Source organism: Hydra vulgaris, chromosome 02, assembly GCF_038396675.1.
Source record: "Hydra vulgaris chromosome 02, alternate assembly HydraT2T_AEP".
NCBI classification, from domain to species: Eukaryota; Metazoa; Cnidaria; class Hydrozoa; order Anthoathecata; family Hydridae; genus Hydra; species Hydra vulgaris.
Genome location: NC_088921.1, coordinates 54,610,361 through 54,634,998, shown reverse-complemented (window position 1 = coordinate 54,634,998; position 24,638 = coordinate 54,610,361). Strand labels below are relative to the sequence as shown.

Below are 24,638 nucleotides of genomic sequence, written 5' to 3'. Positions count from 1 at the left end.
AAATTTATAAAATAATAATTACTCAAAAAAAAAACCTGAAGGGATATTCCACCTTAACAAAGCAAAATTTTTTTTTCAAATCTATAAGAAGTTATTTTGTATATTAATGTAATCCATAATAATGCATATAAAACTGCATTAACTGTTGCGTTTTCTATTCTAGGAAATCTAAGAATGCATTAAAATTTGATATAAATAATAAATTAAAAAAAAAGTTTACTGAATATTTTTACATTTATCCTTGAGTTTTCTATTCTTAAAGCCTTATTTCGTTAGTATCGCGTTTAGTTTTGCCCAAACGTGACGTCACACGCTAAAAGATATTAGCTTCAAAATATTTAATTCACGGCGTGTCTATCAGTTTATACGGTTGAAGGTAAAAAATTACTGCCCACAATTTGATTTGCTCCCTCCCTATTGTTTAAGAAAAATTATAGCAAAATCGCTCAAATTTTTATTCACGTAGAACAGGGTAATTACTCCAAAAACGCTGAGCAAAAGAAATTGCTTTTTTTTATTAAACTGGCCTCGTGTGTTGAACAATAACTGCAGATTATCTTGTCTACGTGCGATAATCATTGCTAATTTATGCGAACTTGTAGCAAGAAAATGTTATTTTGTGAGATTTGCTTAAAGTTAGACTTAATAAAAGGAATTTAAGGCAAAAATTAAAACACAAAGCAATAGTTATGGCATTGTATTTTGCGTATTTACAACAAAATTTGTAATACAATCCGGATATTTTATAAAACAATTAAAAAACTTGTTCAACCTTTGAAAAAACAACCACCATATTTGGTATCAACTATATTACGTACTCGAACTGTAGATTTGGTAGGTTTGCACAAAAAATAAAAAACACTTGCTTATTTTGGCCGCGACCGACGATGCTGTTTATAACGCCTGTCATTTGATGAAGGTGCGGCACCAATTGAAAATAGTCCACTTGTTCCGTTTAAAAACAAATTTTTTGAAACATCAGAGTTTTGTGTATTATCACTAGAGGTAAAATTAAAAGAAGGCATCTGCGCGGAAGTAAAGTTAAAAGAGGGTACGTTCGAAGAACTGAAGTCAAATGGTTTAGTTACTACTGCACTTGGCAAAAACGAAGGTTCAGAATTTTCATTTAAAAAAGATGGCTTAGAACTTGTTGAGAAATTAATAGAAGGGATAGCAGAAAAACTTGATGCTGAATTACCAAAGCAAAACCCGGTATTACTTAGATTGGTACTTACAGAAGATCCAAAAACGGTAGGTGTAGACCCAAACAACGTCGAACTAGGCTTAGAAACCAAAGCAGAGTTGGATAAACCTAATGATAACGGCCCTTCAGTGGTTTTTACAAAACTAAACGTTGGAGCATTAGTAACCGAGCTTGTAGTACTAAATACCGAAGGTTGACTAAAAAAAGATGGCTGCAATACATTCGTTGAAACTCCTGAAGCAATAGAACTAGATTCTGATTGTAATTTATTGGAAAATAAACTAGTTCCTAATGCAGTATTTTCAGAAGACTTTGCATCAATAGGGTTTGCTGAAGTCTTACCCCATTGAAAGGAAGTCGCAGTTTTTTCGTTTATTTTACCAAACGAAAAAAGCGGAGTAGTAGTAGATTGTGAAGACTCGCGTGATTTACTTTCATTATTCGCTGCGTTAAATGTCAATGTTGGTACCGAATTAAGAGTGGCGTTGGAATTGGTCGTAGTTGTTGATAAAAAGGGTGGAAAACTGTTTTGAGAAAAAGAATTATTGGGTTTCCCAAATGTAAAAATACTTGTTTCGGGTAGTGATTTAGCAAAAGTTATAACATTGCTAGATATGTTTGCACTTTCAGAAACCTTTGCGAAACTATCAGTTTTGCTTGAAGTCATTGATAAAGATGGATCTAGGTTACTATTTTGGGTAGAAATAATGGGTTTTCCAAATGAAAAAATACTTGATCCAGGCAACGATTTAGCAAGTAATGGAACATTTCCAGAAAAATTTGTATTTTCAGAATCTTTGATAAAGGTGCCAGCTGTGTTTGTTGTTGATAATAAAGCTGGAACATCATTTGAAACTGTAGAATAATTAGGTTTTCCAAATGTAAAAATACTTGACTCTGGCAAAGATTTAGCATGAGTGAAAAAATTGCTAGAAAAACTAGTACATTCAGAAACTTTTACGATATTATCATCATTAGTCCCAGTTTTGAAAAATGAAGTTTTACTATCATTTTGAGCGGTTAAATTACTAGGTTTGCCAAATGTGAAAATATTTGATTCAGATAAAGGTTTAGCAAGTGGGAAAACATTGCTAGATAAAGCTGCATCTTCAGAAACATTTGCGAAATCAGCTTTGCTTGTAGTTGATAAAAAAGAGGGAACTTTAATATTGATTTGAGAATCAGAATGATTGGGCTTACCAAATGTAAAAATACTTGAACTAGGAAGGGAATTAGAAAGTGATAAGTTAGTTTTTGTATTTTGATTATCTGATTTAAATTTATCAACTGATGCAATTGATTTTGGATTAGGAGTTTCACACGCGACACATTTTTCTGAACTAGATTTGTTGTTTATCAAGCATGTAGAACAGTCCCATGAACTTTCTGATTTTAAAAACTTTAAAGATAAAGGGTTTGTTTGTGAAATCTGTGGATTATTGTTAAAAACGGTGGGGGCTTTAAAATTTTCGTTTATAATTGTTACCTTTGAATTGTCAGCAGCAAAATGTTCATTAGCAACACTTTTTGACTTAGGAGTTTCACAAGCAACACATTTATCAGAACTGTATTTGTTATTTATTAAGCAGGTGGAACAATCCCATGAATTTTCTGATTTTAAAAACTTTGAAGATAAATGCTTTATTTGAGGAATCTGTAGAAAACTGCTAGAAACTGAAGGAGCTTTAATATTATTATTTTCTATTGGTAACTTTGTCTTTTCGTTTTGACAAGCTGCACATTTAACAAAGTCTGGTTTATTATTAACAAGGCAAACACTACATTCCCATGAACCTGGCAATTTAAACGTTTTAAATATAATACCTTCTTTAACTCTATCTTTTTCATTATTTATAAAAATAGGTGGAGAAACTTTATTTTCTGATTGCTTTTTAATAGATATGGGTTCACTGAATGTATAACATTGCATTTTTGGGTCTTCACTGTGATTTCTAACAGCTAAAACACTTGGTTCAGAAAAATAAAACGCATCTTTGACAGCTATTTCTTTACTTTCGATTGAAATAAAAGGCTTAGGCAAAATTTCTACAGAGGCAGACTGAAATGATGATTTGAACGTAGTTATAGAGGGCAAAGAAAATGATACATTAGGTATACTCGGTAGAGTATTTATAATTTCTTCAGTTTTGGGAACAGAATAATGATTACTAGTATGCTCTCTTCTTAATTTACCAGTTTTTTTAGATAAAAAATTATCCGTTTTGGTTGTGATGATGTCAGAACTTTGCTTAGAATCAACTGGTACTTTTTCTGAAGCAGATAAATCTGATTTAGCAAAAGTAAAACTTTCTATAGATTTTAATGGTTTTACAAACTGTTGTTGATCAGTATTTGTATTGTTGGTAGATAAAATGAATCCTTTTTGAGACGGTTTGACAGTGTCCAAGGTGCTTACAGGAGGTTTTATAATATTGGAATCTTTCTTTTTAGATAAATCGCGCAGTTTTTGACTAAATGTTAAAGGAGATATAAGATGTTGCATAGAAGGCAACTTTCGTGAATCTTTAACTGGTGAAGACATATTGTCTAAAGTACTAAGAATTTTTTTAGCTGTTGCACTTGTAACTGCATTCCTCTTTGCATATGGAAGTGATTTTGCTTTCATTTGAGTAAGTGTGGTACATGCTTGGTTAGAAACAGGAGATATTCTTTGTCTCTTAATTGAATCTTGTCTGTATGTAGAAGAACCACCAAACTTTGTTTGTCCACTATAAAACAGTGACTTGTTCACAGCTGACAAATCCAATGTTGTGTTCATTGTGGTATTAAAATTTTGTGTGCTGAGGTTAGGAGAAATAAAAGCTGAAACATTAAAAGCAGGCTTTGGCACAAAAGATGATTTATGATTAACTGTGTTTGAATTTGATACTTCAATAACTTTTTCATCGTTTGAAAATGACTGCTTGCTTGGATAAATCTGTACAGAATCAAAGCTATTATCTAAAAATGAAGGTTGATTTAAAGTATTATCAGAATTACCAACTTTATCATAGAACCCTAATAATGGAGGCTTCACAGCAGTGGATTGTACAATCGAGTTGCTATTTTGAGTTCCTTCATAGGATAATGACTTGATTTTATGATTTTCATTTGATTTAATGATTTGAGGCTGGCTGCTTTGAGCATTATTTTCGTCACTTTCATCACTTTCATCATTTTCTGAAAAACCACTGCTTTCTTCCTGAATCAAACAAAAAGAAATTTTACAGAAATATTATTTTTTTAAATTTACTTTAAAAAGTTTAAACAAAACTTCTAAATAAAACTAAAATTACAGAAAAACGTTTTAAAAAATCTGAAAAAAAAATTACACGATACCATAGAACAACATTATTACAATACCTATAAAACTAAAAAACAAAGACTTTGAAGACTTTAAAATGATTTCCTACAATCAGCAAAAGACAGCTTAATTTTTTTTGTATAATTTTTAAAGAGTCTTTGAAAATATAACTTGGCTTAGATTTTTGATATTTTAGTTTTTTATTTATTAATTATAAAAGAAATATAATCTATTTTCAAAAATATTTATTAGCTTAAAAAAATAATTAAAACTTAAAATTTGTTAAATTATAAAATTATATTAAGTTTTTAGATTAATTTTTGTTTACTTTCAAAGCAGCATTATTGGTTATTTTCAAGCTAGATTATCTGAAAAAAAAACATTTCCAACAAACATTTTTATACATTACTTTCTTTTTTAAGTGGTAACTTATTTTGAGATTATAGTTTTCTACTTAAGATTGTGGTACTTTATAGACATTATTTTATTTTACTAATGCTATATGTGAGCTGTCTGCAAACAGTTAATACAAACTATTTTTTTTAAATATGTACTTATCTAAAAAAACTAAACTGATAACATATATCAATATAGTTTTAAACATTACTAGCAGTAATAGAAGCATTAAATGTACAAGTTTAGTTGGTGAAAAACATGTCTTGACAGTGAAAACTCAATACAAACAAAAGACAACACATGCAATCCAAACCATATTTTAAATTTGCAAACATTTAACCCTGTGCATAAATTTAAAAGCTAACAGTTGATAAATAAGTCTCTTGTGTAATTAGTTAGAAAAAACAAACACAAAAAAGTAATATAATTCTAAAAATAAGTAATATAAATCTAACAATAGAAAAATATTCTTAATGGCAATAAATTAATCTAACAATAAATAATATAAACCACCAAATAAGTTATATAAATCTCATTATAAATTGTAATACAATAAACAAACACAATAGAACCACTAATACAACAAAGAATCAGAACTAGTAACAACATTCAAAATAAGAATAGTTAGCAAGAAATATATATATTTTATGAAGCAACATACATTTTTGTCTTTTTTCCACCAAGATGATATCCAATTTGGAACAATGTAATTTGAAACCCGTCCTAATATACCCTAAATAAAAAGAGTAAATAAATTATTTTTCAAAATTTATTTTGTTGATGATAAAATATAAATATTTCATAAAATTATTTTTGCCTTTGATAAATTGCAATAAAAAAAACTAATTACATAGTTAACTAATAGATAGGAACTTTTTTATGTTTTTGTTACTTTTAACTAAAATTTGATTTTATAAAACACAAAAAGTTTGAAAACAAAGTAAGGAAAGGAGTCGCTTCATCCGAAGTTTTTAGAAGGAAAAAAAAAGAAGCTCATTTACTTTACAAACACACACATATATATATAGATCTACTCTGGTTGTTCTGGTTTACACCTTTTACTAGGTAAGAAATTTTATAAAAGTGTGTCTAATTGAAAGTTTGATATCTTCGTAGTGCTTTTGTAATAAATGCGTATGAAAGCAGAGGGAAGGGAGTTGAAAAGTATACAGATGCATACAAGGACAGTCCTAAATCAGTTGTTTTACAGCATACACATTTTATGGATGCATCTAAATTAGATAAAACCTAACATCTTGTTTAAGTTACGTGAAACGCTTTTTGATAAAGTAAAAAACTACTTGTTATGATTGTTTAATAAATAAACAAATTTTAATTAAACTATCAAAGAGTACTATAATAATATTAAAGCTGTTTAACAAATAAAAATGTATACAATATGAAAACAGTAAAAAAAAATAGTAATATTATACAATATTAATAATGAAGTCTTTTTATATATAATATTAAAACAGTTTAATAAATAATAACTTTTTTCAATCATTTCGTGGCTCTAACTAGTGAATCTTGTTTCTCCGCGCAGCGGCCTTGTTCGTGTTTCGGAGTTATAGAGTTGAGAGAGGGTTATAACCACAAGTAGCCTCCTCATCTGTAGGGGCCTTCTCGGCCTCGGGAGGTGAATTACAATAAAAAAAAAAAAGAAAAAAAAAAAAGAATCAAATTTAAAAAAAAAGAGAAAAAAAAAAAGATTTTAAACAATTTTTCTCAATATATTGAAGAAAAAAAAAAAAGAAGCAGAGTCCTGGATTCTAGGTACCTGAAAGAAAATACCAGATCTAAGTCCGCGTACCCAGCAATGGGTCAATTTTAAAAAGTTGGAATATAAGTTTGTGAAGCCTCTAGTGCTGAATTGTTTTCACAAAATAATGCTGATTAATTTGCGCTAATTAAGTTGGCCTAAATATATCAATTTTCATCCTAATAAACAACAATATTTACACTCGAGGTCACAAATTCAAATCACGCAAATTTAAGTGTCAACTCAATGTCCATAAACATTCTTTCTCCATCATTATATTAGTAAATATATTACTATTTACAAATAAATTTTTAAATGATTGTTTACAATAAATATGTAAGAAATCTTATACCCCGTTCATACTGATGATAAACACATTTTGTTTTAAATGCGTATTAAATTATTATTGTAAAAAGCTGCATAAAATAACAATAAAACAATACTGTGAAGTTGTTTTGTCAATATAAAAAACTTGTGCTAATATAAAACAACCTGGTCATGCTGCTTTATTGTTGTTTTATACAGTTTATAACATCAAAAACATAAAATGCATTTAAATTAAAACGTGTTTTAGCGTCAGTGTGAACAGGGTATTACATTTTTATTGCAATCAGTTGTTTACTTAGAACTATTGTAAACATTTAGTTACTGTAAATGAAAACTGTATTTCATATAAAGTTTAATGACTCAAAATTCTCTTGGGAAAAAAACTCTCTTACACTCTTAAAAAGGTTTATTTTATTATTTTTTTCCCATTCTTTTCTTTTGTATTTTTTAATTATTTCATTTTGCATTACTAATTTTATATCCGTATAAATCATTTTCCTTTTTGCAATAAATGTTGATTATTATGCAAAAATACATTTTAAAAAAATACTTTAAGTGAGACACGTCTTTATAGAGTAAATAGGACTTTGATGTTATCAACTCCATAACATTCTTAGACTTATATCAAGAAGTTTAAGTGTCGCAAATAGTTAATTTCAGCAAATAGTTAATTTCAGCAATTATTTACTCGCTTTGCTTATCTTTATAGCATACGGCTTTTACAGAAAGAAAAGATTGCTACCAAACCCCAAACCCTCAGTTGATGTAGCAGCACTCCTTTGCGGCAGCAGGTTATAAGATAGTTGGTGTATGTACTGAAGCCCCCCGCAGCAGGCTATTTCAATATGACATCAGAGATGTTATCTAAACACATACATTTATAGTTATTATTATTTTTTATTTTTGTTACTATTCATTAAACTTGTTTAGGACATTATTTCATTATTTTATTTTCAACATTATTCATTAAATTCATTTGCAACACAATTCCTTTTTTTTGTTTTCAACACTATTCATTAAATTCAGTTGCGACATTATTCCTTATTCTATTATTCGACAATCAATAATGCGACAATTTGTGACACTATTCCTTTTTTACATTTTCAACAATCAAATTTGCGACTATCAAAATTTTGCAACATAATTCTGCTTCACCCAACAAAATGGCCAATTCTGGGTACCCAAAAAGCAGCTGAATTAACAAGTCGCTGGGTCCAAACCAGGTACCTGGTACATCAATAATTAAATCATTTTATTCCAACTTATTTGTTCATATAGTAATTTTGAATCACTTAAAATATGTATTTCAACAATAACATATTTGATTAAGAGATTTAAAATAAAAATTTGTAAAAATACTTTCAAACGTTTATTTTGTCATAAAAGATGTTTGTATAAATAAAAAGTTATATTTAATATTTTTTGGTAACTTAAATAAAATGTGTTTATTTTAAACAATCATTAGAAGGAATTAGATATTTTATTTAAAATTTTTGGCATAATATAAAAATTTGAGAAAAGATCAACAGTTCAAAGTTATTCCTAATGTTATTTAAAACATTTATTTTCAGCACATTACTGAAATATCTAAATTGTCAAAACATCTAAACATCCATGGTCAAGTTGTTTTAAAAAAAAATGGATGTGCAGTCAGGAAGGGCTATTCCTGCCAAAGCACAATATTTATATTCAGGGATGCGGAGTCCCAAAAGGACTCTGGCTTCTCTCAATATTTTCCTGGTCTCTGGTTTCCAGAAGCTCTGAACATATTGGTTGACTTATGATCTGCTATATAAAGAAAACTCATGAAATTTAATAACTTGAAACATATTGTTTTTTAGCCAGGAGTCTTGGAGTCCTTGCCGCCATTATACTTTAAAACTCCGGGTTCAAAAAGTGATTGTTCCTTTAAGCAAAAAGTCCTAATTTTTTACCAATAGTAGTCCATAAGCATTTTTATATTATTAGACCCCATGGATACCAAAAACAAGGAAGAAGTAATCTTTTTGTAACATTTAAATCCGGAGTCCCTTTTGAGACTCCGCATCCCTGTTTATTATATTAGTAATTTAATTTGAATTAATTACCATCAATAAAAACGATTTTCTAAATAAAATATTTTTATCATTTTTTAAAAAATTTTCTTTAGATTTTTGGTACTAGCATCTTCAGCTTAACCAACAAACAATTAGTAAACATCACTTTTTTTTATGGCTTTCCTTAAGTTTGCATTAAGAAGGCTTCCTTCTTGATTATGCAAGCATAGATAATATTGGAGCTAGAATTGCATTTTCACATACTGAATGTCATCAAGATACACACTTATTAAATTGAATTTCGATTGACTCAAACTTTTCTTTTAAATTTTTTAGGTTCTATTTATAATCTTTTTACCTGCTCCAAAGGCTATTATGTTATTTGACTATGTTGAGTCTTGTTTTTGTTTCACATTGACACACCAAGGTTTTGTGACTTTTTCTTTTTGTATCCTTTCTCAACAAATATGTCTATTAGGAAATTAACAGAGAAGACTATGGATAATCCATTAAAGATGACTTCCAAGATTTTTGGATCATTATTGTGTTTTATCTCAATGTTTGTTAATCCTTTTTGATATCTGTTGAAATTACCTGTTTGATTGTTGGTGATTTGAATACCTAAAAAATTTAATCTTTTTTTTTTTTTGTATTTTACTTTAAATGTTTATTTAAATGGCATGTTGCATAGAAATCATGCAACATATTATAACATAAAAAAAACTATTTCAATTCTTATAGTGGATAGGATTGGAGCATAATGTACATTAATTTTTTTATGAAAAACTGCAAGAAATACTCTGCAAGAATTACCATGAGTGAAAGTCCTATCAAACAAAATCCACAAGCTTATGAATTTCATAATTCATTAAAATTAACGCCTATATAAACATAGTTCTACTAGTGATTTCTGAGGTGCTTAGCTTTAACAAATTAGTGATCTCTAACATATCAAGCATAAACATAGGGGTCATTCCCAGGAGGTTTAAGAAGTATGGATTCACAATGTTGTAGGACATCTATATATCATCATTTGATATATTTAAAAATTTAGATATTTTAACAAAAGTTGATGAGTTCTTTAACTTTGTCATATTTTTATTTAAAATTAGCTGAAATATGAAACATTGTAAATCTTTTTAACTTGGTGAATTGATTGTTGAAACTACTAATAGCATAAAGTATTGATTGTTCTGGTTTGTGTGCATTATCTAAACCATTAGGTGCTTGGGTATAGACTTTTATATATATGTTAAATCATCATTTTAATTTTGATAAATAAGTTCAAATTTTGTTGGTAAATTTAAGGGTCAGGTTCTTATTACTTTAGTTTTGCCTATTGCTAGACAAATATGTATATATATATATATATATATATATATATGTATATATATATATATATATATATATATATGTATATATATATATATATATATATATATATATATATATATATATATATATATATATATATATATATATATATATGTATGTATATGTATGTATATATATATATATATATATATATATATATATATATATATATATATATATATCAGGGGCTATTCTAGGGAAAAATTTTTGGCGGTGGCAGAAATATTGCCACATATCAGTATTTTTTTGCAACAAAAAAAAACAACACTTGCCATATGTATTTATATATATAAATACTCTGAAAGAATTGCAAGTATTATATATATATATATATATATATATATATATATATATATATATATATATATATATATATATATATATATATATATATATATATATATATAAGATATGGAGTTTAGAATTAATTTTATTTAAAATTATTATTTTAAAAGAAATATAAAGTTGTTAATTTTTAAGCATTAAGTTATTTTTGTATTTATAAAATTCAGTCACTAAGACGAAAATATAAACAAAGAAAAAAATAAAATTTTTTAAAAGCAGATAAAAAAAATTAACTGTCATTTCCATGTGTTAGCAAGTCAAACTGACCGCTTGCCTTATTTTTGACGCTGTATGTATATATATATATATATATATATATATATATATATATATATATATATATATATATATATATATATATATATATATATATATTTATATATATATATATATATATATATATATATATATATATATATATATATATATATATATATATATATATATATATATATATATATATATATGGGCAATTCCACAGAGGAAAATGAAAAAGTAGTCAAACTTTATTCTCTTTTTCTTCTTTTAGCAAATGAATATTAATGTAGACACATGAAAGTTTATTTAAAATATATCTTTCGTACTAAAATTAATTCAAGCCATTTTTATGCTTCCGAAAGTTAGGGATTTTCTGCTTGTCGCATGATAAAAAAAAAATATCATTGTAAAATTTTATTTTAACCATGAATTTATTTGCATAATCAGAATTAATATAGCGTGAAAATGGAGCTAACATGTTCAAATTGTTGTTGGTCAAAATTTATACTTTATAAAATATTTCAAAAAAATAACGGAAGAATTTTTGCAATTTTCATGTAACATAAGTTAACTAAAACATGTTGAAGTTTTGTTTTTTCCAAAATTTAGTTTAAAAACTCAAGTTTTTTAATAATATATGCAAAAGAATATTAAATGTTACGTTTTTACGTTTAAAGTTTTGAATAACGATGCTTAGTTAAAGCCCATTTTTATTTTAAATTTGTGTAACTTAAAATTACATTCACTAATAAAATGAATTATGTCATTAATTCTTATTTCTTGACAAGGTTTTAACTGAAACTTTTATATTACGAGAATTAAGAAAAAAAATCTTTTATTTTTTTTTAATGTTAATTAAAATTATTAATAATATTTTTATTTTTTTTCATTTGTTTATGTATTCTTATTTTAGTTGACATATAAAAATACATAAATAAATAAAAATAAAATAAATATTTTTATTTAGACATTTAAAAAAAAAAAAGATTTATTTGCTCTCTCCTATTATAAAAAAATCAGTTAAAACCTTTTATATTTTTGTTTTAGTAAAACTAATTATTTGTAAGTGCAATTAAGGGAGGTCATCCATAAAGCAAGTCACCCTATCATCATATTTGTTAATTCCCATTCCTATATTTGTCAATAACTCATTCCCTTCTGTCACAAACGATCACTTATACCTGAAACCCTCTCCCTCCTAAACTGTGATAGCAGTTTTTATGTCAAAAATATTTGAAAAGATTTAATTGTAAACTTTGCAGCATTTTAAAAATTCAACCTAATGAAAATAAGGCAATATGCATAAACATAAGAAGCGTAAGTAAAAACTTTGACAAACCAAAGATTTTCTTATTTGACTCAAATAAGTATTAATAAAGTTGAAATACTAAAATAATTTTTTAAAGTTTCTCTTGGTCTTGCAGAAAAACTGTTTTCAATTTGATAACTATCATAAAGGTTATGAAAAATCTCTAAGGAAGAGTGCCACCAGTTTTGTAAAGTTTCCTTAGCCAGGATAAATTTTTATATATTTTTTAAATTGGTATAGAATCCCCAACATATTGTGAAAGTTTCTAATACAAACTGCTTTACTGATTCGCAGAAAGTTGACCTAAAATTTTAAGCAATTTTTTTACTTTGTTTTCCGTGTAATGTAAGTTAAGTGGCATTTTCAGTAATAAGTTGGCCCTCTTTTGGCCATATCAAAACTTTTTAGCTTATTTTGTTCTTTAGACTAACAGCTTTCATACAAAATAATTTCATCCAAAAAGTTAAATTAACATAAGGAAAATATTTAATAAAGTAGTTGTGCATGTAACGTAAGTTAAAAATGGAATTGCCCATATATATATATATATATATATATATATATATATATATAAATATATATATATATATATATTTATATTTATATATATATATATATATTATATATATATATATTATATATATATATTATATATATATATTATATATATATATATATATACATATATATATATATATATATATATATATATATATATATATATATATATATATATATATATATATATATATATATATATATATATATATATATATATATATATATGTTGTCAGTTTTTTCCATATTTTGTTAACAAAAAGTAACAATTAAAATGCAAGACCGGAATTTTTTTTTTTATTAATTGATAGACTGCCTGTCCCAACCAAACTCTCAGTCGATGTAGCAGCACTTCCTTGCGAGTCAGGCTAAAAGATAGTAGATGTAGCAGCACTGTTGCGAGTCAGGCCATTTGTTAGTCGATTAAGCAGTTTATATTGTTAAAAACATTCAGAATGCTTTAAAAAACATTCTGGTCAATTAAATTTGCGTTTTTGCAGTTTTTTAAAAAAACGATTAATTTGTAATTAAATTAATGGTTTTGACTTTTGTCCAAAACGCAAATGTTGGGCGAAAGTCAAAAGTAATTAAAAGTGACGTATATGTTGGCGTAAGAATCATTTTTTTCTTTTACGTGCTTCCCAAATGCAACAATCTATAGAACTATATATATATATACATATATATATACATACATATATATATATATATATATATATATATATACATATATATATACATACATATATATATATATACATATATATATACATACATATATATATATATTATATGTATACATATATATATATATACATATATATATACATACATATATATATATTTATTTACATATATGTATATGTATGTATATATATGTATATATATATATTTATATATATATTCAGGGTGTTAGCCAGGAAAATATTTTACACAGCATTTTTGAGGTATTAGGAATTTAGTTGTGGCAAATAAATGCAAAAAATAAATAAATAAATAAAGATTAATAGTCTTAAATTTTTAACCAAACTTTTTTTACAGTTGCCACCATCCTCATATAACTTTTTAAAAATTGAAATGACTTTGTAATTGACGACTGTCAATAAAAACACTATGTATTGTATGGAAAGTTTTTAAATGTTCAAGTTTTAAAATACTTGAAAAATTTTTTAGAAATTTTTTATACAGACAGGCTTGGTCGGAAAGCGGGAGCGATTGCTCTCAATTACTGACCAAGGAAATAATATTTAGTTGCAAAAAACTGGCCAGGTTTTGTAGTCGTTTTGAGAACATTGTAGATTATATATGTCCGTAGAACAAAAAATTTTTGTTTTATGGACATACATGGAAACATACATAAAGTTGAATGTTCTTAAAACATCTTGGTGCTGAAGTATAAAAAGAATATTCACAAACACTAAAAATTTGCCAAATCTACGAAAAAACTAATTCTATTGGTTCAAAAACTATGCTGACTAAGCGAAATAAAGTTCTAGAGTTTTCTGTCGAATTGTTTTAAAAATTGTATTATTCATAATTTGTTGATATTTCTAGCATAAATTGTTTTAAGAATATATATCATGCGAATTAATACTTTAATACTATGACTATATAATACAAAATAATACTTTAATACTATTTAATACTAATTCTTGGAGCCACATCCAGGGCTTGTGATGAAGCGAGCGCGATCGCGCTCCGCTCGTAAAACGCGCTCGTAAACGGTATTTTCAAACGTTCTAGGCGCGATAAATAACGCTCGTTCAGCTTATAACGAGCGTATAAAATAACGCTCGTCCAATAGTTCGGGATTATTTTTTTATTTTCATAAAATATTTAAAAAAGATTTTTTATTAAAGATATACTATTATCAAAGCACTAATATAAAATATAAAAAGCACTACGTCGTTCTCTTTTGCACTAACGTAATGAATGAGCAGTTTGAAGTCGTTAATAGTCACTAATTTCTATTATGGAATGTGCACGTGGAAACACAATATGAATACAAAAATGCGCAAATAAAATAAGAATAGAAAATTAGAAAACCACTATAAGAAAATTAAAACTTTATTTTTAATCTATTTAGAGTATTTTTAATCTTGTGAAAATATCAAGTAAGATTTATTTGATTTATTGTTTATAATATTCCACACATCGTTTATAATAAAAATAAATATTAATAATAGAGTAATTTTTAAAATTAGTTTTAGTTTATAGTATAGGTTTTTTTATTAACTATTATTTATTTTAACTCAAATTTAAAACGATTCTGTTGTTTAGAATGTTCGCAATAGCATTCGAAAAGGAAACAAAGTAATAACGTCAACATTTATTAAATGGAAAGTTATTATTCTAATTTATTATTATTTCAAATTATTCTTGTGTTATTTTTTTAAGGTTAAAAAACCGTAATATAAAAAAGAAATTTTAGAAAAAAATTAAATAATTAATTTGAATAAAAAATATCAAAAAATATAAAAACCATTAACCGTTAATTAAGTTTACCGCGTAACATTTTAAAATGCATATATCAAAACAACGAATCAAAACACTAAATTATACTTCAATACTAAAACAATAAGAAGTTGCGTTTTTGTTTGATATTGTTTTTTTATTAATATAAATAGTTAAAAATAAAATCGCGATCTGACAATATACAAGAAGTTTGGAAGTATAAAAATCTACTTCGTTGAAGTAGTTTCATGAGTGTGAACTAATTCAAACATTTTTTGACGAAAGAATTATGTAACAAATAAAAAAAGATATAAAAAAAAAAAAAGCTTTTTATGAGCATCGCCTTCAGCAACTTTCATGATCGCGCTCGCCGACGTTATTTCGAGCGCACATAATCACGCTCGATGAAAACATTTTCTAATTTTACGAGCGCGATTTAACACGCTTGACGATTTTTTTCATCACAAGCCCTGCACATCTGCAAAGCCGTAAATTTTTTAAACTAATATTATTTGTTTACAAAAATGTTTTAAATATATATTTTTTAAATTGTCAAAATTTTGAAAGTTTATTATGTATTATTGATTTTTATTAGTATATTCTTATTTTATAGTTAAAAGTATGTATTTTTTATGTAAATGTAATTATGTGTATCTGTTTTTTATTCTAATGTAATCTTTTAAGGAAATTTTTACGATTTATTTGTTAAACAAAAAGACTTTCAACAATAATTGTGTTTTCAATGAAATTGTTAATAATCATCAAAGTTAATAAAACTAATTATGAAATAAACTTAAAAGAAGTTTCTAATTACTAAACACAAACATGCATACAAAGTAACTTGCGCTATATATAAATATAAATATATATATATATAAATATAAATATATATATAAGGCCTTGTTACGAGATTTCACTGCGTAGCGAAAACGCGTAACGCATTTCTAAGTAACTCAACTCAGCAAATATATTTTGCGTCGTTAAAAGTTATATTGCGCCACTTGCGTCTTTTCAAGTACCGCATTGTAATTAAAGTTATTTTATTAACACGTTAAAAATCATACAAACAGTTGGTTTTTTTCTCACTATAACAAAAGTTACAAATAAAAATCATTTTTATTATTTTTTTCAAATATGAACTAAATTTTATTTTGAAAAAAATATTTTTTTCATGAAACGTAAAATAATGTTTGTTTATTTTCTTATGATTTTACAGTTGGTTTTAGGTTTTTTCTTATTTAACTTGTGAACTCATTTTAATAATGTTTTTAAACAAGAAAGAGTTTTTTTTTGTTGTTTATCAGTTACTGATAACATATTCATGATCATAATTTATTTTCATAAATTAAACGAACGTCATTAAAACTTTACGTTATTGAATTAACAATAAACAAAATATCTTATTAATAAAATATTTACATCAAAATAAATCGTGCATTTTTTAAACTATTATGACTAAAAATAGCTTTTGGATTTAAAAGGAATTTATATATTTAATTCCTTAAGATAAAACTTAAAACACTTAATTTTTTTTTAACTAATTTTTAACAACAACAAAAAAAATTATGAAACAAACTGTTTCTTTAACAAAAAATCTATTAGTTTACAATTGCGGTTAAATGCTTTTACTTACGACTTTATTTCTCCTGAATAAACATCACGTTAACGACAATCAAAAGATAATTTAAATATTCTAAAAGATATAAGTTTTTGCGTAGCGCAAAACTGCTGAACGCGTAGGCAAATTGCCTTTTCGCAAGCAAAATGCGACCTGCGTAACGCTTCTTAACAAGGCCTGATATATATATATATATATATATATATATATATATATATATATATATATATATATATATATATATATATATATATATATATATATATACATACAGTGGTGTACACTAGGATTTTAGTCGGCCGTCCGGCAGGCAACTGAGAGTAATAATTTGGTTAATCTTGGTTGCCCGCCATTATTTTGAGTCGTCCGTTATCATAAAAAAAAAAGAGTTTTATTTATGTTCTAAATATGTCTTAAATGAGTTTTTTAAAGTGTGTGTTTTCACTATGAATAAAATTACATTTAAATATTTGATGAGTATAAAGTTTTAAAAAAGATTATTTGTCTTTTTTCAATTTCAGCGGTTATGAAACATTATATTTATTATAAGAAAACTATTGTTGCATTTATAAAGTAGCATTTAAAATATATTGGTATTTTTATTTGCGCCACCTTTTATGTAATTAAACTTTAAATGAATGAGAATTGTGAAAAAACTATTGACACATTTATATTGTAGTGTTTAAAATGTTTTGGTATTCATATTTGCGTCACGTTTTATGTAATTAACCTTTGATTGAATAAAAAATGCGACTTTAAGGACTTTTTTAAAAAAAGGTTTTTAAAAAAGCATTTAAACCAGCGTTTTAAACATCTTGGTGTTTTTATTGCGCACTCGCTCTTTTTTAAAGAGAGAAAAAAAAGTCTACTTTGTAATTAAACTTTTAATGAACTATGAAAGATAAAATAGCTTTCAAACAAAGTTTTTTTGAAGTTATTCTTTAAAATAAAAATGTCTCATATTTAATTTATTTTTAATAATATAACAATGGAATGTTTACTATTATAGAGCTTATAATAAAACTTTATTTGTATATTAAAATTTTATAATATTATTTAAAGAAGGCGTTTTCAACAAGCGTTTCAACAAAATTAAATAAATAAACTTTTAACATAAGAAATTTTTATAATTTAATTTTGTAAAAATGTTTGCTAATTAACAGCAGTTATGACTTTGAAACTTTCATTCATTCTTTATAAAAAACAAAATCTGGTGTTCTAATTTAAACAGAATGACGAAAGTTAATAGAAAAGAAGGAAAATAAAATTCAACAATCAGACTTTAGAAATATTGCTTTATTGTTACGTTAAATTAATAAGTAATTATCAAAAGCTGTTTCATTGATAAAAATTAATATTTTGTTGATAAAAAGTAATAGTCTTTCAAGATCAAAAGAACAAATTTACCTTTAGTGGCGAAAAAGTTACTAAATGTAGAAATGCAAACTGCGACAAAAAAATAAATTTGAATGAGTAACATAAGTTTAAGTAATAAGTTAAAAAATGAACCAGTTTTAATAGTCGCCCGGCCAGGCGATTCAATTGCATCAAAACATTATTTCCAGTAGCCCTTCGAAAGATTTGAGTAGGATTTGCTATCGGGCGACCGCAAGTGTACACCACTGATATATATATATATATATATATATATATATATATATATATATATATATATATATATATATATATATATATATATATATACATATATAGAAAGTTATTAAATATAAAGAAAAGTTTTTAAGTTCTTAGATATTGGTTTACTAGCTCTAAATATTTTTGCTTCAGTTGCGATTCTTACAAACTTGTTATCCTTTAACTAAAAGTTACTTTTTTCTGTTTTAAATACTAATTAAAATTAAAAAGCCCACTCGCTAAACATCATTAGCGATATTGTAAAGCAGTTCCGCTTCCTCTTCATAAAGTATTTTTAGTTGATTTCTATCTAGTTAATTTAATTTCTACAGTAACATAATGATTTAATTATTTGATTGTTCATCTTACTAAAAAGAATTGTTTCAAATATGTTAAAATTTTCCTGCGAAACATTAAATTGTTATTTAAAAAAAATAACTTTTTTATTTATAAAATAATTCAGCTTAAACAAAACTAAAGCTTGCATTAGTTTTATTAGAATCATGTTAGACTTTTCGGGCCTTTTTATGTGCCACACCGTGTTATTGTAGTAATTAAATTAACTAGATAAAAATCACCTAAAAAGATAGAAATCAACTAAAAATACTTTATGAAGAGGAAGCGGAACTGCTATACAATATCGCTAATGACTAAAAAAAAAGTCTTCTTGACTATTTCGGGGCCCTTAACATTGCGGGGCTCGGGACTATAGCCCCCTTTAACCCCAACCCTCCTTAGTCCAGCACTGGAAATAGGACACGAGTATATAAATAAAAATTATATTAAACTCTTTAATAAATAAAAGAACATTCATATCCTTATTAAGCAATCGTAAGATGTTACTTTATGTAAAAAATGTCGCCTAATTTTATAAAAAAATTATCAAAGAGCAATGTTTCGAAAATATTTGTTCTAAACGTAATTTATTTTGCTTTAAGTTTTTTCGCGTTAAAAGTTATTTTTAGATTTTTTATTAATTTGTCTCTCATGGGTCTAATTAATCTTTTTTGCGCTTTTTTTTTGTTTTTTGAAATGTTCTCAAAACGACTAAAAAATCTGGCCAGCTTTTCGCAACTATTATTCCCGTGGTCAGTTATCAGAGCAATCGTTCCCGCTTCCCGACCAAGCCAGTATAGATATTTGTATTTTTGTTTATCTAATTTTATATTATGATTTTTATCATGAAATAAATTTAAATGTGTAAATTTTAATAAAATTTATAAGTGATATAAAATTGCTTTAAATATGATATTTAAGATTTTAAAAGGTCATCAATGATAAGTAAAAAAATTTATTTAAATTGATAGCTTTCAAATGAGAAAGTTTATGATAGCTTGATAACTTTAAAAAAAAAAGAAACTCACCAATTTCAGTTGAGAAATATGTTAGTTAATAGAATTTTCATTGCAATATGCTATTTTAGAATTAATTTAAATAAGGGATCGTCCATAAATTATATAACGCAAACTTTCACAATAAACAAAACAAAAATATTCAAAATTTTTCCTTGCAGAGCCTTAATTTAAATAAAAAATCAAAAAAGCCAATTAAGTTTAATGAAAATTGCAGCGTAAAAGAGCTTAATATCTCCTACTTTTGTTTTTTAAATTTATTTTGTGTTGCGTAATTTATGGACAATCCCTAAGCAACAAAGGCATTCAAGAGGCAGTGTAAGATTTGTTCACTGCACAAGGCAGCAAGTAAATTTAATCAGCGTATTTAAATATCTAGTATACTAGGTATTTAAATTAAAAAGAATATTTAAAGGGATCCCCCAGTGCCAAGACAAGTTTTGTTCATATCATAGATAAACATTAGAAAATAAGCTAAAAGGTAATTAAACTTTCCAAAACAAATTATTGAATGAGATATTAACAAAAAACTTATTAATTTTGAACACCATTTTGTTTCTTGCCAAGGAAAGTTCCGGCTCTAACTATTTTCATTTTTAAAATCCGGTCTGATTAATGCGCTTTTGTATTTAATATTTGACGTCAATAAAAAAAGTTTCTTTGAAAAAACTTAAATCAAGTTTGAAAATTTAGGGGTTTTCCTCTTTGCGGTTAAACAAAAATATAAGAATCAAGTTTTTATTCTCAATTTTATATGTATCTGAAAAAAATATATTTGATCATTCTTTAAAAATATATTAGAGTAGTCATTCTTAAAAAATATATTAGAGTAGTCATTCTTAAAAATAATATGCATGTTTATAAACATAGGAATATTAGCAATTTTTGCTATTATTATATAGCTAAGAACTACTAACTATTTTTCAGACTATTTTTTTAGGTTTAATAATAATCTTGACTAATACTACAAATAGTGAGCTTTTTATTTATTTATATCTAAAAAATTAAAGCAAACAGTATTAATTCACAAATATACAATTTAGTTAAGTGGTAAGTATTACATCGTTAGGTTTAAAAGCAAAGTACAATAGTGAAACTATTGTATTAAAACAATTACTCACTTTAAAAAAAAGACTGCAAAGACAGACGTCAAGGTGGCAGTGTAGCTATCATCAATAATGATGTACTTATCTGTAAAAGTTAACAATAAACACATACTTATCTAGGTTATAAATAGATTAAATGATGCTAATTCAATATAATATATTGCTAAAAATTAGCTCATAGCTTAATTAGGAAGCCCTATGATGACAGTTTCATTGTCAGTAATTTTAACATACCACATTATCTAAATCCAGATACCCTATGGTTGCTCAAACCATATGTTGTTATTTACCTACAACAGTAATTCTATTTTAAAATTGTTATTAATAATAGGTAATAATACTAAGGGCCACTTTAGTATCACTTGAGGAATTTTAGTTTCAAAACCGATTTCCGAAATTGAATCTTAGTTGTTTAATTACAGCAAAGGTGATTATGATTCAATATCAAGCATAATTGCATCAGTCAACTGGAATATTTTATTTTTAACAATTGTACTGTTTGCAAATATTTTATCCTAAGTTAATAACAAAGAAAAAGTATGATCTTTGGGTTACTCCACATATTAAAAACCTAATCCGAGTAAAAAAATCAGTATGGTACATCAACTACTCAACTAAATGGAAGAATAATAAACTTAAAATAAACTGCTATCTTCCTAATTATTCCGTAAAAGCTGATTTAAAGCAAAAAGAGCACATAAAAAAGAAATAATACTAAAATCCCTCTGAATAATTGCCATCATTAAAAAAGTGATATTAAACTGAATGAACTTATGATGACAACTTGGATTTTTCTATTTCAGACACTATTAACTTACCGATCTAAACCTCTATAAATATTTTTTGCATTTACAAAAATCTTTCACAAATTTTTTCATTCTGGAATACTATTCACTCTCTGGAAAGTAACAAACTTTAGTTTAGTCTATAAAAAAATGGAAGATAAATTACTTGCTGAAAACTATGGACCTATATCATATACATAAAGTAACAAAATGGACTTCCAGCTTGAAACATCTGTTATACTGTAAAAGACTAAGAGGATTGAACTTATCATCATTGACTAAGTGTTTTGGTTTGGGCAGCGATAAGCTTAGAGTTAGGAAAAACTTTCTGCACTTTTTTCATGGATTTTACACATTGAAAATTTCCGCATTTTTGCATTTTTACCTGTGTCCACAATAACATATTATGATATAAGTTGCTCATTTAAAAATATAATAGCAGCACTTATGTTACATTTGACATTAACCATAAGCGTAGCAACTGCAAAAAGATCCTTAAGCACATTGAAATACATTTACGGACAACAATAGCGCAAATCATTTTGTGTGCACTGAAGCAGAAATAGCAACTTAATTAAATCTAAAAGGTGTTATAGACCAATTTGTAGCTATAATGACAAGAAAAAAACTTTCATTAGATTTTCTACTTACTAGACTTGCATATGTCTCTTGTATAATTTTTGTCAAGAAAAAGAAACGGAGGGGGGAGCAGAGAATTAATTTTGGGGCCTGGATTGAAATTTGGCAGGGAGGCTTATTTTTTGTCGCTATGATACTGGATCGTTTTAAAAATGGTTTCTTTAATTAGAAATATAAATTATAATAAAGATAAGTTAAATATACATATAAGATCATTTTTAAAACGCTTTCCTGAATTTATTAAAAAAATAATGATTTTCAAACCATACAAAATATATCTATGTTGGATTATAATTACTTAGTGTTGTATATAAAAAAAAATTGATAACTTATTTTCTCAAAAAATATTCATTGAGTATTTTAAAAGCTACTAATTTTATATAACAGGAAAAATCAAACATTGTACTTTTTAATTTTGAAAAATCCACATTCTACTAACTTATTATTTTTCCGCAATTTTTTTTTTTTTTTTTGAAGGATATATATACTTCAAAAATATATATATATATGTATATATATATATATGTTTGTATATATATATATATATATATATAAATATATATATATATATATATATGTATGTATGTATATATATATATATATATATGTGTATGTATATATATATATATATATATATATATATATATATATATATATATATATATATATATATATATATATATATATATATATATATATATATATATATATATCTATGTATGTATGTATGTATGTATGTATGTATGTATGTATGTATGTATGTATGTATGTATGTATGTATGTATGTATGTATATATATATATATAATATATATATATAATATATATATAATATATATATATATATATATATATATATATATATATATATATATATATATATATATATATATATATATATATATATATATATATAAATTATATTTCAATTTACATTAAAACAATAGAATACTATAACAGAAAACTTAATTATCGCACGTTTAAAGAATATACCATTATAAGATTAGAAATTTTAAATATTTTAATGTGTCTAAAATACTCTAATACAATTTGAAATGAAAATGGTTAAAATAACAAAATAACTGATTATATAAAATTCAATAAATCTACCTGCTCAACATCAGACTTTTTCTCCAAATGAACATTTCGATTTTTCGTATATGGATTTGCTCTATGACTCTTTGAGGAATGAGACTTTATTTTTCGAGATTTATCATTTAATACAACATTATTATTATACATTTCGTTTTTTACTTTTTAATTATTAAAACTTTTTTTAAAATCACGTTTTTGGACCTTACGACACCATTTTGGATACGAAATGGCGGCAGATGACACCCAAAAACCATTGCGACATTTTTCAAAGTTTAAGGTGGTAACACATCATGAAGAAATCTTAAAAACAAACATATTTAGAAAACATTTGATTATGTGAAGTTGCATTACAAACCTTAGGGGTTGTCCATAAATTACGTCACGCTCTATGGGGGTAGGGGGATTAGTGGTTTTGTGACAACTCATACAAAACTTGATACTAAAGTGTTACGATTTTTTACCGTTTTTTGTTTTTATACTAACACTTCTAATATAAAAAATAAAAAACAAAATTATTTTTTCTGACCTCGATTGGCGTTTATATATTTTATGAAAACTCAATTTTGAGCAACTTTGCTCATTAAATCTATGTGAATAAAGGCAAAACTCGCAAGAGTTATTTAATTTTTTGAGTTTAAACTAGCCTTACTAGCAGAAAAGTCTATACAAAATCTTAGTAAAAAAGAGTGAATTTTTCGAAATACAGTTTACTCTTGACTACTCGATATCTCGAACTTTATTTCCGGTCCCTTGTACACTCATTTGAGCCAAAATCCTCTCGATATTGCGAACTTTTTACCCGTTTCCCTGAGAGTTCAAGATACCGAAAATCAACTGTAACAAATCTTGAAATAAACCAATAGATTTCAAAGACCTGGTTTTTACAACATTTTAAACTCATTAATATTTTCTAAGCTCATTATTTTTTAAAATAATCATTTATATTCAAAATAACAATTAAAATTATATTAAAGTTTTCATTTATCAAGCGTTTTAGATAAAGAATTCAAAAAAGAAAAGAAAAAAATTCTCATAATGCATATATATATATATGTATATATATATATATATATATATATATATAT

The 24,638-nt window shown here is 25.5% G+C and overlaps 1 protein-coding gene across 1 annotated transcript; it reads right to left on the bottom strand.

Annotated features, from left to right (window-relative positions):
* Positions 1–682: 682 nt before the first annotated feature.
* LOC100201361 (nuclear pore complex protein Nup153) lies at positions 683–23,931 on the bottom strand. Its single transcript, XM_065791401.1, has 3 exons — positions 23,569–23,931; positions 5,566–5,637; positions 683–4,406 (listed from the first exon to the last, which is right to left on the bottom strand). Exons 1-3 carry the CDS (start codon positions 23,698–23,700, stop codon positions 867–869), a joined length of 3,744 nt encoding a protein of 1,247 aa, XP_065647473.1. The 5' UTR covers positions 23,701–23,931; the 3' UTR covers positions 683–866.
* Positions 23,932–24,638: the final 707 nt, after the last annotated feature.